This window comes from Nyctereutes procyonoides, unplaced genomic scaffold (genome assembly GCF_905146905.1).
Source record: "Nyctereutes procyonoides isolate TBG_1078 unplaced genomic scaffold, NYPRO_anot_genome, whole genome shotgun sequence".
NCBI lineage: Eukaryota > Metazoa > Chordata > Mammalia > Carnivora > Canidae > Nyctereutes > Nyctereutes procyonoides.
This window is the reverse complement of record NW_026575020.1, coordinates 45,263,948-45,284,209: the sequence shown is the minus strand read 5'-3', so window position 1 is coordinate 45,284,209 and position 20,262 is coordinate 45,263,948. Positions and strand designations below refer to the sequence as shown.

Here is a 20,262-nt window from a genome sequence, read left to right as displayed (position 1 = left end):
TGCTCCTCCTAAGACACCAGGTGCCAGGGCCTTCCTCTCCAGGAGCCCTTGAAATGGGAAGCCTTAGGGTAGACTCAAGGTTGGGAGAGAGACACAGCCCCATGGGTAGGAGCCAGAGCAAAAGAGAAGGTGGGGGATGGGGAACGCCTTGGGGTAGACGGTGGGACTGTGCGAAGATCTCGGCTCTCCCAGGGCATTAACCGGGGCTGCACAACACTGCACACACAGGTCGGGTGGCCCGGATGCTCAAGGAAGCTGGTCACTCCTCCTCCCCTGCCACCACCTCACCCCGAGCCAGGTCAGAGCCCCTGGGCCAGTCCCTGACCCTACCAGCCTCCTGGATGCTTCAGCAGGGTCCCTGTCTGCTCTCTCTCCTCCCCACTGTGGGTACATGCCTGTTGTTTCAGGCCCCTCCCCCTGGCGCAGAGCTTGGAGTTCACAGGAGGCAGGGTGCGGTGAGGGGCTTGATCCAAAGGAAAACAGAATGAGAAGCCAAACTGGCAGGGACAGGCTGGCAGGAGGGTGGCCTTGGCAGCTGGAGCCATCAGGGGCCAAAGCACCATGAAGTGTCTTTTTTGAGTAACCTCCCCATATTCACCCACATTGCTCACCACCCTGCTTGGCTGGGGGCCAGGTGGTGGGGGGCCAGGGAGGGCCTGGAGGAGGACACGGGCATCACCCACCCACACCCTCAGTCATACACACACTGGGCCACTAACCCAGTCAGTCTTCATTCCCTCCCTCCCTCACACCTGGAAGCCCCTGGGGCTAGGGACACAGCAAGGCGACACCAGGATGGCCTCATTGTGGGGGGGGGGGAGACAGACAAGCACACACTCTATCAGACGGCAAGGGGTGTGCCAGCAGAGGTGGCCAAGCAGGACTGGGGTGCACCCGGGCAGCCTCACTCAGGTGATGACTCGGGGGCCTGCCCCCCCACCGCCTGTTCCCCGCTGCCTCTGGGAAGTAGCTTCTTCATGGAGAGGGGCCCCACCCCACCTCATCCACTATCACCCTTTTCTGGAACGGAGCAGTTTGGAGAGCAGGAAGAAGGGACGAGCCAAGCAAGGGAGGAGGCCATGGGAGGCTGCAGGACTCCATCTGCCTCCTCCCTCCCCTGGGAACTCCTCTGGTTGCCCCACCACCACCACCAGGAGCAGCTCCAGAAGCACCCTCACCTTCCGGCAGCCGTGGTCCTCCTCGGCTGCCCCCTGGCTCAGCTGGCCTGCCTTCTTGCAGATGGACGGCAAGGACTGGTTACAGGGGCTATCGTTCCAACGACCTTCCTAGGGACACAGGATGAGGGAGAGTCTCAGCCCTCCCTCCCCCAAACCCCTTGAAGGTGAAGCTGATTTTCAGAATTGCCCCTGCATCCACTTGCTAGACCTCTCTGTGTTCCAAGGCTGTCCTGTGTTCCCCGGCTCCTGGCCAGCAGTTTGTCTGCCTTTGGCTCCATCCAGAGGGCAGAGGTGTTTGCAGCCCAGGCCCCAGGAGGATGCCTGGCACGTGGCAGACACTCAACAAATAACTGTTTATAAATTTTTAAATAGCATCCCTCATGCCAGATGGCTCTGTCTCCATAGTCCTGGCACCATGTGCAGTATGTCACAGCAGAATGTCTTATCTGTCCCTGGAGTCAGTATCCTGTTTCTCGGACTTTGTCTTTTTAAAGGATCTCTTAGGTCTGCTCGAAGGCCTCTGCTAACTCCTTCATCTCCCCACATTGCATCAGAACCAAAGCTATGGCAGAGTCACCCCCCATCATTTTTTGGGCTGGGTAGGGCTGGCACCGAGTGGCCAAGGGAATGTGTCCATAAAATGCGGCTTCTGATGCCACCTGCCGGTGGGGAAGAGCAGCTGGCAGACCAAGATGGCGCCAGGCAGCGTCCTCAGGCTGCATGAGAATTAACCCCTCTAATCCCCCCAAAGACTCTCTGAGGTTGGCGCTGTTAGCGTTCCATTGACAGATGAGGAAACAGAGGCACGGAGAGGTTAAGTAACTTGCCCAAGGTGACTCAGCCAGTCGGGGGCAGGGAGGATTTGAACACTTCATGCAGAAGAGAAGGGGTTGATGGAGAAGTGGGGGTTTCTGAGAGGCAACAGGGTGGTGGTGTGGAGGTAGGAGCTGACAGTAGCGCTCCTTTAGTCTGGGTCGCACCAGAAGGTTGGGGAAAGGGGGTTCTCACCGGCCCCCAGATGGTGACACAGTCCTCCAGGCTGTCCCGGAAGTTGTTGGGCTCAAAGGGGTGCCAGTGGGTGAAGCTCACAAGGCTCCCATCAGACCACTCAAAATTCATCTGCAGTTTCAAATCGTTGAGGCCAATCCACAGCTCCTCCACCTCTGGGATGCAGCAGGAGAGAGGGGAGAGAGGACGGGGAGGGGTCAGCCTCGGCCACCGGCAACGGACGAAGAGACAGTCCCAGGACCTCTTGGCCAGGACAGGATGGGCACTGAGGAGGCCCTGCCCTCTGCCCTGGGAGTGTGGACGAGCAGTCCCTCACCTTGCTTGATCTGCTTGGTGATGAACTCCAGCTCTGCCATGCTGTGGATGCTGAGCAGGTCACCCCCGCCCCGCAGACATGCCTTCTTGGACTCCTGCCAGCTGCGCTTCTCAGCCTGCAAGCGGTAGCAGTGGCCCTGGAAGGGCTGCCAGCTGGGCTCACACTCCACCTTCACATTGGCCCACACATCTGCAGAGACCCACGAGGTGCCGTTCAGGGACCAAGCCACCCAGCCAGGGTGCTCAGACCCGCTGAGTGTCAACACAGACAGGGCCCTGAAGTCACCTCCTTCCCAAACCCGTCTCAGATCAGCCGTGGCCACCAGAACAGCTCTCAATGCTGAGTGATGCAAAAAAGACAAAGCCCTCCAGGGAGCCTGGTGGCCCAGATGGTGGTGGCGGATTTCACCCCAGATAGGATAACCCCTCCAGCTGGGGCTTTCAGAAACAGACGGGTGGGGACTCAGGTCAGGCCAGCCCTGGGAGCCTCAGCTTCCTCCTCTGTAAATGGAGTTTCCTACTATAGTGCAAACTTAGCTTATTTCCACCTTGCTTAATAAATGAAACTACTGTCACTAACTCAAATAGTACATATGGAGTGTGGACTTCATGCTGACCCTGGCAGCCCAGGATGAAGGGATGGGGAAGTGGGGCCCACCAGGCTAGTGGCCCAGGAAGTCATGGCTGATTGGAAGAAATCCCCTAGTGGGGATTTCTCCTCTTGCTCCTTCCTCTACCTGGGGCTCCACCCAGGATTGAGAAACCAACCAGTAACAAGCTCTTCCTCACTCCCACTTCCACTTATTTTAGGTTCACTTTCTAGGATTGGAGTCCCAGAGCAGTTGAAGCAAACAAGCCCTCACCTGGGCCTTGGCAAGAGAAAACAAGACTTCACTAAGCCACCCACAATGTCAGGCTTGGGCAAGATTCCGCCAGCCAGGTGGGAAAGCATGTGCCCACTCGAAGCATCACCCTAGACTGACTCTGGGATCCACTCCATTCCCAGAGATGCTCCAGGGTCTAACACGCTGTTTCTCGGAGGCCCAGCAAAGTGGGGAGAGCTGAGCCTGGGCCCACTTACTCCTGGGCTCAGACTTGTTAATCATCTCAGCCTCCAATCTAAGACCCGAGGCAGCTGCCACAGACAGAACCCAGCTCAGACCCGAGGGGGCCTTCTTGGGCTGTTGGGAGGAGGGAAGCTCAGGAAATGTGGATGTGTTGGGAGCACAATGATGCATGACTTTGGAATGACATGCCTTGTGGGATGAGACCCAAAACGCAGAATGCATCCAAGAATTAGCTCAGAGGGGGATGGAAGAGGCATTTCATGGCCACAGACATCTGTGGGTCCATGAGGCCCCACAGGAGACTTCTCCCCTGGCCATACTGGGGAGATCCAGGGACAGAGGACTCGGGGAGGGGTCAGGCCCAAAGGAGGCCAGATAGGCTAGCCCTGCCCAAAGTGGGGCCCTCCCTCCTTCACAAAGCAACTTCTGAGATGACCTAGAATTGATGCCTGCCGCAGGCTCCCTCCAGCTAGAAGTAAAGTGCCCTAGGTCTGAGGCACCAGCGCTTTCAGCCTTTGCTTCTGACCCCTTAGGGGAGGAGAAGAGAAAGCAGTGGCCAGCTGACAGCCCTGAATCAATCTTTGGCAATACTTTAGTGGTCAGAAGCAGAAGTCTTGCTCAGTAAGCTCTTTACTTTCTGTGAGCCTGTGTGATTTTTTTCTGGGTTTGATGTTTTTTTCTTGTAAAAAGAATTCCCTCTTCATTCCCACGGCTACTAGATTACGGTAGTAGCTCTTCCAACCTATAGATAAACATCCTCTGACATGGATGGACATGATCCTTTGGGGCCAGGCCAGATCTCCACCCTTACAATAGCCCTGCAAGTGGTTGAAGTTTATTTGTGATTTGCACTCAGAGCACTATGGAGCTCCAACCGCCGCCAAAGGCCCAGAGAGCTATCTCCATGAATCACAGATGTGAGCAAGGCACTCCCTGGCTTAAGAACCTGCAGAGGCTCCCCACGCAAACTGGACCCAGCAGCCAAGAGCAGGGATTGGCTGTGACCTACTTTTCAGAACTATTCTTTCTTTCTTTTTTTTTTTTTAAGATTTATTTATTCATCAGAGTGAGAGAGACAGAGACACAGGCAAAGGGAGAAGCAGGCTCCATGCAAAGAGCCCGATGTGGGACTCGATCCCGGGTCTCCAGGATCAGGCCCTGGGCTGAAGGCAGGGCTAAACCACTGAGCCACCCGGGCTGCCCTCAACTAGTCTCTTTAGCACGCATGCTAAGCCAGTGCACCCCAGCTGCACCTGCACACGCATTGCCTGAGGATCTTATGAAATGCAGGTGGGGGCTGGGGGTGGGGGCTGAGGGCTGAGAGTCTACATTTATAACCAGCTCCCAGGGGATGCTATGCTGCTCCTCCAAAAACCACACTTTAAGTAATTAGAGTCTATACTCCAACTGGACTGCAGTACTCACCAAACTTGAAGCTGCTGTGTCTAGGCCTGCACACCTTCGCACATGCGGTTCCCTCTGCCAGGAATGCCTTTCCCTCACAGCTCTTTATGCCTTTTTAAACTTACAGTCAACTTGAAAGGTCCAAATCAACTGTCACTTCCACGCAGCAACCCATCTTAACTCCCAGGAGCTTAAGCAGCTTCTTCTCTAGGCATTTCATCTCTAAATTTATTACACATATTTTTATAATGGTACATAACTCAGGATACTCTAATTGTGTGTTGAGAGGTCTGTCACCCTCTGGCGGAGTGTGACTGCCACAAGGACAGTGCCAAGTGCCGGCACTTAGCACAGTTCTCGCAAAGAATTAACGGCGCATTCCAATAGTTTCTCAGCACCGGCGGGATCAGAGTCCCCGACGTGCCCCCCGCCCCGCCCCGCGCAGGCCCCGCCCCCGCCCCGCGCAGGCCCCGCCCCTCGGCTCACCCGGCGGCGGCCGCTCCGCCGTGGCGTTGGGCTTCTTCTTGCACACGTAGGGCAGCGCGATGCTGCAGTCGCGGTTCTGCCAGCCGCCCGAGGACTCCGTGCGGATCACCCCGCAGTTCTCCTCGCTCGGGTTGTCCGGCTGATCTGTGGGGAGGGCAGGGCGCCGGCACCCCAGGAGAGGGAAACTCACAGCCCGGCCCCTGGGCGCTCCTCGGGGCCTCCCACTGCCTCCTCCCTGAGCCCACGGGGTCCCAACCTCTGCGCCCAGCGCGGGCTCAGGCCCGGGGCCGCCTCCCCGGCCAGGCCTGCAACCCAGCCCGCGCCCCGCGCCCCGCGGAGAGGGCGTCGGGGCCTCGGTCCCACGGGAGCACTGCATGAGGCAGGGGCAGTCCAGGAGGGGGTGGAAATCTGCCCCGCCGCCCCCCCCCTCACACGGCCTGGAGCAGGAATAAGGCCAAACGCCTCTGCAGCCCCCAGGCCGCCCCGCGCCCCGAACCCCCCGCCTCACCACTCTCCCAGTTGAGGTACTTCAGGGGCGAGTTGTCGGACCACTGCCAGCCTCCGCTGGTGTCCAGGTCATTAAGGCCAATCCACAGCGTGGAGCTGTAGCCGGTGAGGAGCCCTGACAGCAGGACAGACGCGGGAAGGCGGGGATCGCCCCCCCCCCGCCCTCCTCACTCTGTGCCCACTCCAGGTGGCCTCCCCTCTCCACCAGCAGAAAGGGCTCAGGGCCCTCCAAAGATGGGGCGCGGGTCTCCGGCTCCCCGCAGAGCCCCTCCCCCACCCGCACTGCCCGCCGCCGCACCGTTGATGTAGGTCTGCTCGTGGATCTCCGTGATGCTCAGCAGGTCGGCCCCCTGCTGCTCGCAGCTGGCCCAGGCCTCCCTCCACGACAGGGTGGACTGGAAGTTAAACTGGTAGCAGCTGTCCGTCAGCTGGTCCTTGTCCCAGAAGGTCTCACAGTCATTACCTGCCACCGCGACAGTGCCAGGTGGGTCCCACACACAGGCCCCTCAAGGGCAGAGGCACGCCCTCACACACGTGCTGCTCCGGTTATACTGAGGGGCCTCCCATCACCCCAGTCCTGAGCTTCTTCCACCTGCCCTGAGGCCCCTCGGGGCCCACCCCCAGGAGCCACCCTGGCCCACCCCCTCCACCCTGCTCTCACTCTTGATTGGACAGAAGCCCCAGCGCTCGTCCTTGCCGTAGTCCTGGGTGGTGGCACACCACAGGTGCCCATCTTCACGGCCTGTGCTGGTACAGCTATGGAACCACTGGTTATCGTACTTGAAGGGGATGGTGCATGGCTTCCCGTGGGAGTTCCCCTGGATGGTGTAGACCTCTGCAGGAAGGGAGCCAGGCCCTTGGCATCTGGACCCCAGAGGCTGCCCACCTCCCCCAGCCCTCGTGGAAAACCCCCTCTCCCAGGGAGCCAAGGCCGGGGAGCTGATGCTACAGCCCCAGTGCTGCTTATGGCTTTCAGGCTCCCTCTGGCACTAGGTCAGCGCAGGAGCCTGGGAGTAGGTCTTGCTGCCCATCTCACAGGGCCAGGAGGTTCTCATCAGGTTCTCCTGATGTCCCTAATGCTGTCCCTCCCCCCAAGCTCCAGCTCAGAGATCAGGACGTCTTACAGGAAAAGGCCCCACCCCCCAGTGCAGAGCTGTCCACCAGAAAAGGCCCCGCACCAGGTAACTCTGGTTCCCGGTCACCCCTGCAAAATCAGGATCCAGGCACCTATGGGAGTTAGGCTTGGGTCTCCCCTGGAGAGTGGGCCTGGAAGGGAATTTTCATTTAATTTTACGTTACACACTTTTGTACTGTTTGAGGTCTTTACAAGCATGTATTATTTTTGTAATTTCTTGAAAATAAATGCTTTGAAGTGAATTTCCTTAATTATTCCCAAATGTTTCCCATTGCAGTTAAAGACATGGCTCTGCCAAAGGTCCGCAGAGGCCAAAGGCCCTGTCACTCCTGCATCTCACAGGAGTGAGATGGCTCCAGTCCTCCTGACATAGGGAGGGGGCACCCCTTCCCTGCAAGAAGCCTCTCACCATAGTAGGGCCTCGCACACAGATCCTCATCGCTGCCATAGATGCGCCACTGGCCGCTGCGGGTCTGGTCACCACGCTCGAGGCCACCAGCCTTGGACGAGTTGCCAGTGCGACCCCCCAGGAGCAGGGACAGCTGGTCACCCAGTGTGCGACAGTGCCAGCGGAGATTCAGTGCCTCCCGGTCACACTCGTACATGCCCAGGGATGCTGTGGTGTTGGTACCCGGCCAGCCTGTGCCCAGGCACTGCATGGTGCCCAGGTTGAAAAGCCGATTCCGGGAGACCCACTTCCAGCGCTGGGCAGGAAGACTGGCATTGCAGGATGAGGAGACTCTGACTTGCCCCCCCTGGGCCTCCAGGCAGCCCTGCAGTCCGTGGCTGAAGATGACGAAGACATTGGGCTCTGGAAGGGAAGGTAGGACATGAAGCCATCACAGGGGTTCTCTGGGCTGGGCTGGCTCTTTTTTTTTTTTAAAAAAAAGATTTATTTATTTATTCATGAGAGAGAGACAGAGAGAGAGAGAGGCAGAGACACAGGCAGAGGAAGAAGCAGGCTCCATGCTAGGGGGACTTGATCCCAGGTCCCCAAGATCACACCCCAGGCTGCAGATGGCACTAAACCGCTGCACCACTGGGGCTGCCCTCTGGGCTGGCTCTTAATGGCCAGTGCCACCTTCAGACGCTGACCCTGAGCCTGGCGCTGACCCTGAGCCTGGCGCCAGGTTGCAAGCCTTCTCTCAGATGTTAAATCACCCAGTCCTCACCCCCAGCCCTCTGAGGGCCCCCAGCCCTTCCTGTCTTCACATGAGGCAGAGCCCGCATGACCAGTCCCTGCTCTAGCCCCATGCTCAACCTGGAGGCAGGACTTGGCCCTCTGTCTCGCCTTCAAAAGCCAACCCAACTCCACATATCAGGTAGGGTACTGTAGGATTTTCCAAAGATCTTCTGAGGGGCAGTGGAGGCACTGATGTCACACAGCACATTGCAATTTTATCCCAATCTCCACGACCTTGTGTGGCTTTCCCACCAAAGTTCCTCTCTGACCTGGCATAATTTGTCTTGTTCTTCCCCTTTGCCCATCAGCTTCATTGGCTCCTTCCTTTCCTGACTTCTAGAATCTTCCTAACACCACCTTCCCCCATATCCAACCATTCACACCTCCCAGAACCATTGCACACCTTCCTTTGTATGCAGTATTTAGCTCTAGATAGGGGATCCCCCAGCCCTGCATCACGTCACCCACCATCTCACTGTGCAGACTCTTCTAGGCAAGGCACTGGAATCCAGCCTGTGCCCAAGCACGCTGACTGTACGGATTAAGAAATCAAGACTTCAAAAAAAAAAAAAAAAAAGAAAGAAATCAAGACTTCAATGTATGGAAAGTAGATAGTGGTTGCTTGGGGCTGGACTGGGGGGAATGGGAATGGGAAGTGACTGCACAGGAGTGCATGGTTTCTTTTGGGGTGATGAAAATGTTCTAAAGTTAGATTGTCATGATAGCTGCCAAATTCTGTGACTATAGTAAAACGCAATCAATTGTATGTTTTATTTTTTTTAAGATTTTATTTATTCATTCATGAGAGACACAGAAAGAGGTAGAGACACAGGCAGAAGGAGAAGCAGGCTCGATGTGGGACTCAATCCTGATGTGGGACTCGATGCAGGGAGCCCGATATGGGACTCGATCCTGGGACTCTAGGATCACACCCTGAGCCGAAGGCAGACACTCAACTGCTGTGCCGCCACCCAGGCGTCCCTCAATTGTATGTTTTAAATGGATGAGTTATTTAATGTGTGAATTATATCTCAGTAAAGCTGAGAGAGAGAGAGAGAGAGAGAGGGAGGGAGAGAGTGGGAGGGACAAAAAAGAGAAACGTGGTTTAGAGAAGTGACCTGTTCAGTGTCACGCAGTCAGGAAGCAGACCCAGGCCTGACACCCATGTTTCACCACCTTCTACTTATTCCCAGGCTGCCACTGAAGTACACAACCCACACATATAGGACATCCCTGTCACCAAGGAATTATTGCATCCATTAGCCACTAGCCTCTCAGGATAATTTCCATGTCTTAAAGGCATGAATCTGACTGCTAGGGTTCAAAACCCAGCTCTACCCCTTAATGTGTGACTTACAAAAGTTGCATTTCCTGTCCGTGACTCAGTTTCCCCATCAGACTATTGTAAAGGCTAAATGAGAGAATACATGTCAAGTGTTTGGAGCAGGGTGTGACACATGGTAACAGCACTGTAAATTACTGTTGTTGCCATTACGATGGTTACTCTTCCATGTTATTACAGGTAGAGAAATTGACTAAGGGTATGAAATGATTTGACAAGTCATGAGGCTGTTTGGAGATGGAGCTGAAATTTGGCCCCGGTCTTCTGAGTCCAAACACCAAGCTCTTTCTGTTCCACCATGGCCTTATCATCCCTCTTCAAGCCACTCTCTATGGCCCATCAGGATGCTTTTTGAAAGATGTAAATTAAGTTCCAAAATTTTTAAAAATGATATTGGAATGTTGAAGGTCATAAAGGAAACAGTGATGAATTCAGTGACATTATAGTTGTTTCCATGGCAAAAAATACCAAAAGCAGAGCCAGAATGCCAATAGCAATAATATGTATAACTTATTGGTGGCAAATAGTTTATTCCCTTATATAAAAAGAGCTTCTATAAAAACATAACGAACTATGAGGAAAATATCAACAACATATTCAGAAAAGATATGCACAGCTAAAAAATGAAATGCAATTGGCTCATAAATATTTGAAATGGGCTCACTTACAGTAAGAGAAAGAAATAACAAACATCAAATAAGTCCTGCTTAAAGTCCTTCAAAGGCAATTCATCACTCTTCAAATAAAATTCAAACTTCTTACCATGAACACAAGATCCTACATAGTCTGGTCCTGCCTACCAGTCTGATCCTAGATCACACTATTCCCCTTTGCTCAAGTCACATTGCCCTCCTTGCCCTTCCTTGAACAGGCTTGGTACTTCCTTCTTTTCTTCTTGAAGATTTTATTTTTAGAGATGCCTGAGTGGCTGAGCGGTTGAGCATCTGCCTTAGGCTCAGGGTATGATTCTGGAGTCCCCGGATTGAGACCCACATCTTGGGCTCCCTACATGGAGCCTGCTTCTCCCTCTGCCTATGTCTCTGCCTCTCTCTCTGTGTCTCTCATGAATAAATAAATAAAAATAAAATAAAAAAGATTTTATTTTTAAAGTCATCTCTGTATCTAATGCGGGGCTCCAGCTCACAACCCTGAGTCTAAGAGTCGCAAGCTTCAGACTGAGCCAGCCAGGCCCCCTTGGCTTGGTACTTTCTTGTCTCAATGCCCTTGCATGGTTTCCTCTGCCTGGTGTTTGACTTTTCAAAACAGTCATATCTTTATTTATTTTTTTTAGACTTATTTATTTGAGAGAGAGAGAGAACATGTGCAAGAGTGTTTAAGCGGGGCGGGGGGGGGGGTGCAGAGGGAGAAGCAGACTCCCAAGGTGGGTTTCAATCCCAGGACCCTGGGATCATCACCTAAACCAAAAGCAGATGATTAACCGACTGAGCCACCCAGGTGCCCTAAAGTCACATCTTTAAAAAGGCCATTCTGAGTTAATCTAAAGTAGCCACTCAGTTACTCTCTATCATATTACTTGATTGTAGTTCTCCTCACAACATTTATTATTATCTGATATTTTTTTCTATATCTGAGTTATATCTGAGTCTTTGTCTACTGATTATTTTTTTTTCTCTTGATTATGGGTCACTTTTTCCAGCTACCTGAAGGTCTAGTAATTTTTGTTACATATTGGACATTGTGGATAATGTTCTAAAGAGTCTGGATTTTTTTTATTGCATATGAGATGTTGTGGGTGACATGTTACAGGGAGTCTGGATTTTTTTTTATCTCCCTGAAAAGAATGTTGAGTTTTGTTCTGGCAGGCAGTTAAATTACTGGTGGATCATCTTAATCTCTAGAGGCTTGGTTTTAGGTTTTACTAGGGTGGGGTTGTTTTAGTTTTGCCTGTAGTCTTAGGGTGTGGCTGTTGGCCTTGGGTTTAATCATAAGGTGAGATCCTTTTGCAGTTTCAAAGGAAAACCTGAGGCAGTTATCAAGGTCCTCTAACTTGGTGGGAACTTGAATTCCAAACGCTGTTCCCTCAGCACCAGACAGCATCTGAAACCTCTGCCTCTCTGCTGCTGTTTCCTGGTGGGTTTCTTATTGCCTCACCCCGCCCAGACACAGTTTAGGAGTTGCCAAGGATTTGAGGAGAATTTGTAAGAGAACACTGTTACGGGTTCTTTCTTTCCAGGATTCTTCCTCTTGATTTTTAGCTTTTCTGGTAGCCCCAAATGTTGGCCAGTAGGATTGCCACTTTCTGTTTGAGGTCCTCAAATGGGGCAATGCTCTCAGGGGGAGACACTGCTTAATTGAACCTCTCACCACATCTGCTTCTTTCCTTTTGGAGATTGTTTCCTCCCTGGCATCTGGCTGTTTTTGATTGCTCTCAAACCACTGTATTTTATATTATATCCTTTGTCTCTAAGTACCTTTGGCCAGAGACTTAGATTGGTGCCAGCAACCCTGCCATTTCCAGAAGCATAACTCATTTTCTGACATGCTTCTATTTTGTGTGTCTCTTCTCTTGTTTATAAGCCCCCAAGGGGGGGAAAAAAGCCCCCAAGGACTCTCTCGGTCTTTTCCACTGCTGTGTCCAAAGCACCTATGACTCTGCCTGACACATAGTGCTTCATAAACACTGGATGAACACATGAATGAATGAATGAATGAACGAATGAATGAACGAATGAATGAATGAATCTCCTGCCTAGGTAACACTCACAATCAATCTGCCAATCTTTCTGTTCCTTGTCCCAGCTGCTAAATTGATTTTCCTAAAACATAGTACCTGCAGCTCCCTCAATGAGTGCTCAAAACACCATGGTAAATAGGCTCATGGGGCAGGGACATTAGTCGCTGTATTCCGCAACAACGCCAATGCGGGGGCAGGGTCCTCGCTGCCCCCTCCTCTCAACCTGCTTCTTCCCTTCCAGTTGTCCTCTGGAACCGTAAACTGTCCCCATGACTTGATCCAGGCCTGCCGGAGCCTAGGACTGGCTATCTGATTCTCAGAAACTCCCCTCCAGTGAGGACAGTCAGTAATAATCGAAAGTGGCCCTTGGCAGGGGGTAGGAAAAGGGCCTGAGACCGGAAGAGGAAGAAAACAGTGCTTGCTTTTCTAGATTTTTCTCAGAGATGGGACTGGACAATGCAGCCCCCAAACGTCACAGGAGCCCACAGCAGCCCAGGCGGATAGAACTCTCACTCCCCTCCAACCAGAAAACCCACATACGAGCTGAAGCATTCCCATCAGGCCGCACAGCCAGAATAAGTGGCCAATGAAGGGTCTGAAAAGAGGTCCATGTAAGTCAGGAGCGACAGTCCCAGGATCGGGCCGCCTGCCCCTCACTTGACAGATAAGGAAACTGAAGCTCAGAGAGGGGAAGAGATTAGGACACCCAACTGCAATACTGTTTAAGGCCTCAGTTTCTTCCTCTGTCACATGAATGGGGCTGCAAGTCCCCTTCTTCCTCTGAGGTCCTAGGTTCTGGGTTCAAATCCACAGATCTCCCTGGGGCACCTACTCTGTGTGGCGCATCCCAGGAAATGCTGGGGCCACGAAGAAACACATGGCACTGTCCTAGTGCCCGCCACGGGCACAGCAGCACATGAAGCCAACAAGTCCTTCACGAATTTGCGTGTCATCCTTGTGCAGGGGCCATGCTAATCTTCTCTGTATCATCCCAATTTTAGTATCTGTGCTGCCGAAGCTAGCGCTAGCTCGAAGCCAACAAGTCCTTAAAATCCAGGTGTCTGGGGGCAGAGGAGGGAGCTGTGCCTTCTGGGGGCGGGGAGACTCTCTGAAGATGCTGAGGGTCTGGAGGAGGCAGGGGTGAAGGATGCACATCACAGAACGCCTTGGCAGCAAATGAGAAAAGAACAAGGAATTTGGGAGCAGAGGGGAGGACTGCAGGAGATCTACAAAGCAAAGGGGAGGCCGAGGGGGATTCTTGGAGGTAGATCTTGGGGACTCTGCCAAGCTGGGGGCCGGGGGCTCTTGGGAGAGCATTTTCCACCCAGAGCTAGGGGTGTGCCTGGACCCTCGCAGAAAGGAGGCTCTTTCTCCAGAGCCCAATGCAGGAAGTGATGAGCCTGGCCCTGGAGGAGGTGTATGTGCAAAGGGTGAGAGGGAAGGGCACAAAGGTGTTTCTGGAACAGACTGTGTTCTTCGCATCCCCATGCTCAGCCAGCGCACAGGAAGCAGCACAGGAGCTCAGGGCGCAGAGGTCTGGTGCCCCCAACCTGGGAAGGACCCTCTGGTCTTCCCCACCCAGTAGCCTGAGGTGTCTTGGCAGGGAGTGGAATGCCCCTCACTAGGGTTGTGGTATGTCCTTCATCAAGGGCCAAGATGACCTGCATTTTGCTGGCAAGCACACCACGCCCAGCACAGTGCTGTGCACCAGGCTATGTGGCTCCTTAGGTACTTGTTTGGTGAATGAATAAATGAATGTATGAAACCGGGCAGGGAACTTTGCGTTGAGTGTATCCATCCAGTCACTCAACAAATTTGTATGGAGAATTTCACAGATGCCAGGCATGGTGCCAGGCGCCGAGAGTGCAGAGGTGAGCAACAGAGACATAACCTGGTTCCTCCCGCCATATGATCTGGGAGGCCCTGGGCTCTGCATGGAAGATACGCAGATGGTAACAGAATCCATGAACCTCACTGAACTGCCCTTCGTCTCTGGCCTTGGTTTCTGCTTGCCCGATCAATTTCCCATCCCTTCCTATTATTATTTATAATTTTCTTGTGCTGGGCTCTGGCTACATGAGTGGGCACGAGGTCTCACTCGTGGCCAGTAGTCACATACATCCCCTGGCATAGCGATTGGGCATAGAACCCAAACAAGGCTAATCGGAGGCCTCCACTGGAATATGTGGTTTTCTCTCTCTGTTGAGATCTTGAAACTGGGGCTGCCCATGGCCACGTTTCCTACCACGAGGAAAAGACCTTCCTGCTACAGGCGAGAACGGGGACACTACAGAGACACGGCTGAGCACTGGAAGGGGAGGAAGAGTGGTCATGCGCTGAACACTCAGTGCCAGACCCCGAGTTCCTGTGGCTCTTCCTCCAGCCTGTGGACCACTCTGGCTCATCAGCAGCCACATTTCCCTTTTGTGCTGACCTTGTGTGCATTGGGTTGCTGTCCTTGCACAACCCTATGTCTTGGAGCTGGAGACTTTCTCCCAGCCTCCTTACTCCCCAGAAGCTACCCTTCCAGGATTCCCTCTGACCCTCAGACCTGCAAATGAGCCTCCTGGGCTCATCAGAGGAGGTGCCTGGAAGCCACGCCTTCACCCCATCCTCCTAATCACCCTTCTGGCTGCTCCCCCAGAGGCCTTCTCACTCACGCAGATGATAAGCACATACTTGGTACTACAGGGGAATTAAACAATACGGCCTCTGGCCTCATGACATTTGCAGTGAAGCTCGGGAGGCAGAACTCGCAAAGCAATCCATGAAATAGTGACAAGGAACACATCAGTGTGCAAGACTGCCAGGTCCGATTCATACCGCATGGCTGGTGGTGAAGGTGCTCCACAGAACAGATTTTCCAGGTTGCTAACATATAACAAGAATCCTGCTGCAATGTCCACACTTCCTGGTTTCTCAGACATCCAGGTCATCACTCTGGTCATTTGTGCCTATGCTCAGAGGTTTAAAGCTATGTGTCCTACATTGAGTAGCCCCTGTCTCCTCCCTGCCTGCTGACTGTCACTGTGGCCTCTCTTCCTTTCCCATCTGCTGTAAGGTACACGCAATGCTTTGGTGGAGTCCTGAGGCTGAGTGCAGAGGCTCAGAACTGTCTGTCTCTCAGGAGCAAACCTCTCAGCTGTCCCAGCAGCTTCTCCGGACTCAGTCCAGGAGCGAAGGCAGCCAGAGGTCTGACCTTGGATAAGACGGCTGCTCTCCATTACAAGTGCTAGACATCGTGCTGAAGGAAGCAGAGGGGAAGTTAATTCTCACAGAGTGCCTGGCACTCAGCAGACTCTCAATGAAATCTGCTGAATGAGAGGCACGTCAAACAAAAGCCCGAGAGGAACCCGCAGGGACAAGAGCAAAGGAGGGTGTTCCACGGTGGGGGAATGGCAGGAGCAGAGACTGGGAACCCAGCAGCCAGCCTGGCTCAGCTCCTACAGACCAACTGCAGGGACTGACTGGGTTTGGTCCCTGAGGGCATGGCAGGGTGACCTCCAACACCAAGCCTCTCTGTAGTTGACTCCCCTCCTCAGGCCTCCTCAGGCCTCCTCAGGCCATGCAGAGGCAAAGGGTCATCCCAGGGAGAGCCAGGGGCCGCAGGGCCACCAGCCAAGAGGAGCAGCTGTTTTCAATAAGCTGCTTGGCCCTGAGGGCAGGCCTGGAAATGTCCCTGAGTCAGCAGAAGCTGCCAGCCCCACCCTGTTGAAGGGCCAACCCTGGGGACCCAGCACCCCACCCTGCCCCACCTTCTGCTAGAGGCTCTGTGCATGTCCCTGCACACATTGGACCTGTGTGGGGGGAGGTGGGCCGGCCCTTCCCTAGCACAGGGCAGTTACAGGACACAGGGCTCAATGCCCTGTCCACCTCTGCAATATCCCCACCCAGATCCCGGCTCTTGCGGGCTTCTGTCTCCCCTCCACCCTCCAAGCTTTTCACACTCTCCTCCCTCCTCCCGACTGCCCCTGCATTCCAGCCAGGCCAGACTGCCTGCTCTCCATTACTTAAAGTGCATGTGACTCCACTGGGCTCAGCCAGCCGCTGTCACACGGTCAGTGGTGTGTCTCTCCCTCCAGCCATGGTGCGCTTCCTCCATCACTTATTTCTGGAGATGCTCTCCTCCCCCTTAAAATCTATGTGTTGCAAAATGTGACATGCTGTGCTTCAGGAAGATGTTAAAGCAAACTCTGAGCAGGGAATGGGTGGAGAGGTGGGTTCCTCACCTCCACTAAATCAATGCAAAAGAAGGGTGATGTGAAGGGGGTGGTGGGCAACAGGATGAGACACAAATTCAAATCCGGAAAGGCAATTTTCACCCTCCCCGCAACTCTGCGGGGTCCCCTGGGTCCCCCGGGTGGTGCCAGGTGACTAGGGCTCCCTGGCCCCATCCCTCCACTCTTGGCGATTTCGTGGTGTTTGATCTCCCCCTCTGCTGACTTTTGTCTCCTCCCACTAAAGCATCATAATCTTATCGTCCTGTCCTTTCCCAGGCTCCATCTTGTAGAATGAAACGGGGTTGCCGCCAGGCCGCGACAGAAGCGGTCTCCAAGGATCTCCAAGCTCGGGTCCTCCAGGCTCCGGTCCGGCTGGTCACTCCTAGGGAGCTCGTCCGACCTTTCCCCAGCTCTCTGCGGCGCCTTTCAGGGGCGGGAGACCCCTTCCTCCCTTACCCGGGGCGGGGGGGTGGTTCTGGGTGCTCGCCGCTGCTGCACCCCCCTCGGCCACGCACCCTCCTCTTCGGTGCACCGCATTTCTCGCCCACGGGCTCCCCTTTCCGCGCGCCCCCGGCCTCGGCCATGCGCATCCCCCTCTGTGCGCGCTCCCCGCGATGTGCCCCCCACGTCGGCGGCGCCCCCTCTCGGGGCGGCCCCGACCTCCGCGGTACTCATCCCCCTCCGTGCGCCCCGCCCCCGCGATGTGCCCCCTCGGCGGTGCCCCCTCGGGGCGGCCCCGGCCTCGGCCGTGCGCATCCCCCTCTGTGCGCCCCCCCACCGCGATGTGCCCCCTCGGCGGTGCCCCCTCTCGGGGCGGCCCCGGCCTCGGCCGTGCGCATCCCCCTCTGTGCGCCCCCCCCCCGCGATGTGCCCCCTCGGCGGTGCCCCCTCTCGGGGCGGCCCCGGCCTCGGCCGTGCGCATCCCCCTCGGTGCGCCCCCCCACCGCGATGTGCCCCCACGTCGGGGCGCCCCCTCTCGGCAGCGCTCCCCAGAGCGCTTGGGCGCCGGGCCTCCCGCCCCCACCCCGGCCGCGAGGTCAGCCGCTCCCCAGCCCGCGCGGCCCGCAGCCCCCGGCGCCGTCTGCTCGCCCGAAGCCAAAATAAACACGGCAAAGCCACTTCCTTCCCCAGGGGGCCGCTTTCACCGGGACGGGCGGCTCGGCCGCGGCAGGAAGCGCTTTCGGGGCTGCACCATCCAGCCCCACGGACGCGCCCGCGCCGCGCCGAAGGCAGGACTAGGGACTGGGGCAGGCGGGCCCGAGGCGCAGAGGTCACCGGACCCCGCGCCCCCGCGGTTCTGTCTGTCGGAGGAAAGTCCCGGACGGAGAAGTTCATACTGCCTCTGACAAGGGCCCCCCAACAGCGCCAGGTTGGGTACTCCATACCCGGTCGACTGAGGATGAATAAATAAAGGAGTGAGAGAAATAACTTATTAGGAAATTCTCAGGCAAATTTGGGGATAGTAATATTTTTTAAATTTAGTTTTGGGGGGCACCTGGTGGCTCAGTGGTTGAGCAGCTGCCTTTGGCTCAGGTCGTGATCCCCAGGGTCCTGGGATGGACCCTGCAGGGAGCCTGCTTCTCCCTCTGCCTGTGTCTCTGCCTCTCTGTGTGTGTCTCTCGAATAAGTAAATAAAATCTCTAAAAAATAAATAAAATTTATTTTGGGGGCTCCTGGGTAGCTCTGTGGGTTGAGTCTGGGGCTCTTGATTTCAGCTCAGGTCATGATCTCAGGGTTGGTGAGATCCCGCCCCATATCTGGCTCCCTGTTCAGCAGGAGTCTGCTTCTCTCCCTCCTCTCCCACTCATGCTCTCTCTCTCTCAAATAAATAAATCCTTATTTTTTTTAATTTTTATTTATTTATGATAGTCACAGAGAGAGAGAGAGAGAGAGAGGGAGAGAGGCAGAGACATAGGCAGAGGGAGAAGCAGGCTCCATGCACCGGGAGCCTGACGTGGGACTCGATCCTGGATCTCCAGGATCACGCCCTGGGCCAAAGGCAGGCGCTAAACCACTGCGCCACCCAGGGATCCCAAATCCTTAAAATTTAGTTTTGACCAAGTGGCTGCAGAGGCGTGTGAGGGTTGGGGGAGGGGGAGTAACCTAAAGAAGCTAAATCTTTAGAAGCGCCCATGCTCACTGCACAATCAACAGAAGAAAGAATTTCCTTTGGGCCTTTCTCTGTTTTCCAATTTTCCACACTGAAATAATGTTTTATTTATTTTATTTTTTAAAGATTTATTTATCCACGAGAGAGAGAGAGAGAGAGAGAGAGAGGGAGAGAGAGGCAGAGACACAGGCAGAGGGAGAAGCAGGCTCCATGCAGGGAGCCCAATGTGGGACTCGATCCTGGGTCTCCATGATCACACCCTGGGCCAAAGGGAGGTGCTAAACCTCTGAGCCACCAGGGCTGCCCTGAAATAATTTTTTAAAATGTAGATACCCACTCACGAAATAGAAATGTGTAGAGAATTATGCTGAATGCAATGGTTTGTTTGCTAGAAATTGAGGTTTCAAATATAAACCTTCGATTTATTAGAAACATTTTGTGAACAATTTCCAGATAAGTCTTTCAAATAATACTTGAAATATGATCGAGATTTCCATTCCACTGCACAAGAGGACCTTACTGGCCTCTGTCTCTGGCCTCTCCATGTGCTGGGTGTTTGCCTGGCATGGTCTGGACTCAATAAATGTTTGTCAAGTGACAAAATGAATGTGAACCGAGGATCTTAGAATTCATCTCGTCAATCCTCTAGAATAGTAAAATCAAACACAAACCAAGATCAGACTTGAAAATTCCCTGTGCAGACCAAACCAGTGTAGTCATACGAGCAAAGCTTAATTTAGCTTATTGGCAACATAACCAAAGCTAACCTGAACTGGATAAATCTCTGAAACATCATAAGCAAAATTTAAATGGATCCCCAAAATTGATATGAGGTAACCACAAACCAAGTCCTTTTCTCTTTCTTTCTTTCTTTCTTTCTTTCTTTCTTTCTTTCTTTCTTTCTTTCTTTCTTTCTTTCTTTCTTTCCTTTCTTTCTTCTTCTTTTCTTTCTTTCTTTCTTTCTTTCTTTCTTTCTTTCTTTCTTTCTTTCTTTCTTTCTTTCTCTCTCTCTCTCTTTCTTTCTTTCTTTCTTTTTTTAAAAGATTTTATTTATTTACTTGAGAGAGAGAGCGAGCATGAGCAGAGGGAGAGGGAGAAACAGATGCCCCGCTGAGCAGAGAGTCTGACGTGAGGTTCATTCCCAGGACCCTGAGACATAACCTGTGCTGAATGCAGACGCTTAACAGACTGAGCCCCTCAGGTACCCCCAAGTCCTGTTCATTTAAAAAAATTCTAATATTATAACTAGTCACTGTGAAGAATAAACACTTACTGCCTCCACACCATCTAAGCTGCTTTATAACAATCTACCTGAGAGCCTCATTCCATGTTTTGGTTTGAATGCTCCAGGTTTATAATCTGTTTGGGGTGTGTACAAGAAACTTTTACTAATTATACTTCAGTGATTCATTGGCTTTACTTCTGCTGTCTTCTGAACCTTTGACAAGAATGTGGAAACAGAAACATAGAAAGCTTCAGTGACTTGTCCAAGGATCCTCATGCAACTGGAAACATGACCTTTTCATTTGAACTAAAATTTGTTAAAGTCCCAACAGCACAATGCCAGGATTTGCTTATATAGGAGGATTGTGTACTTTATTGTCTAATATTG

At 53.5% G+C, this 20,262-nt stretch overlaps 1 protein-coding gene and 1 non-coding gene across 3 annotated transcripts in view; both read right to left on the bottom strand.

Annotated features, from left to right (window-relative positions):
* MRC2 (mannose receptor C type 2) overlaps positions 1–20,262 on the bottom strand; it is a 53,748-nt gene that overhangs the window by 14,743 nt on the left and 18,743 nt on the right. For both annotated transcript variants that reach the window (XM_055337337.1, XM_055337346.1), the window contains exons 2-9: positions 7,510–7,911; positions 6,627–6,800; positions 6,264–6,428; positions 5,967–6,080; positions 5,459–5,602; positions 2,503–2,691; positions 2,187–2,341; positions 1,179–1,286 (exon numbers count right to left, since the gene is read on the bottom strand). In XM_055337337.1, the coding sequence (XP_055193312.1) occupies positions 1,179–1,286; positions 2,187–2,341; positions 2,503–2,691; positions 5,459–5,602; positions 5,967–6,080; positions 6,264–6,428; positions 6,627–6,800; positions 7,510–7,911 (1,451 nt within the window). The remainder of the gene's footprint in view (positions 1–1,178; positions 1,287–2,186; positions 2,342–2,502; positions 2,692–5,458; positions 5,603–5,966; positions 6,081–6,263; positions 6,429–6,626; positions 6,801–7,509; positions 7,912–20,262) is intronic.
* On the bottom strand, positions 13,239–13,345 carry LOC129518131 (U6 spliceosomal RNA). The gene has a single exon (XR_008666126.1). It is a non-coding gene; the product is annotated as a U6 spliceosomal RNA (small nuclear RNA).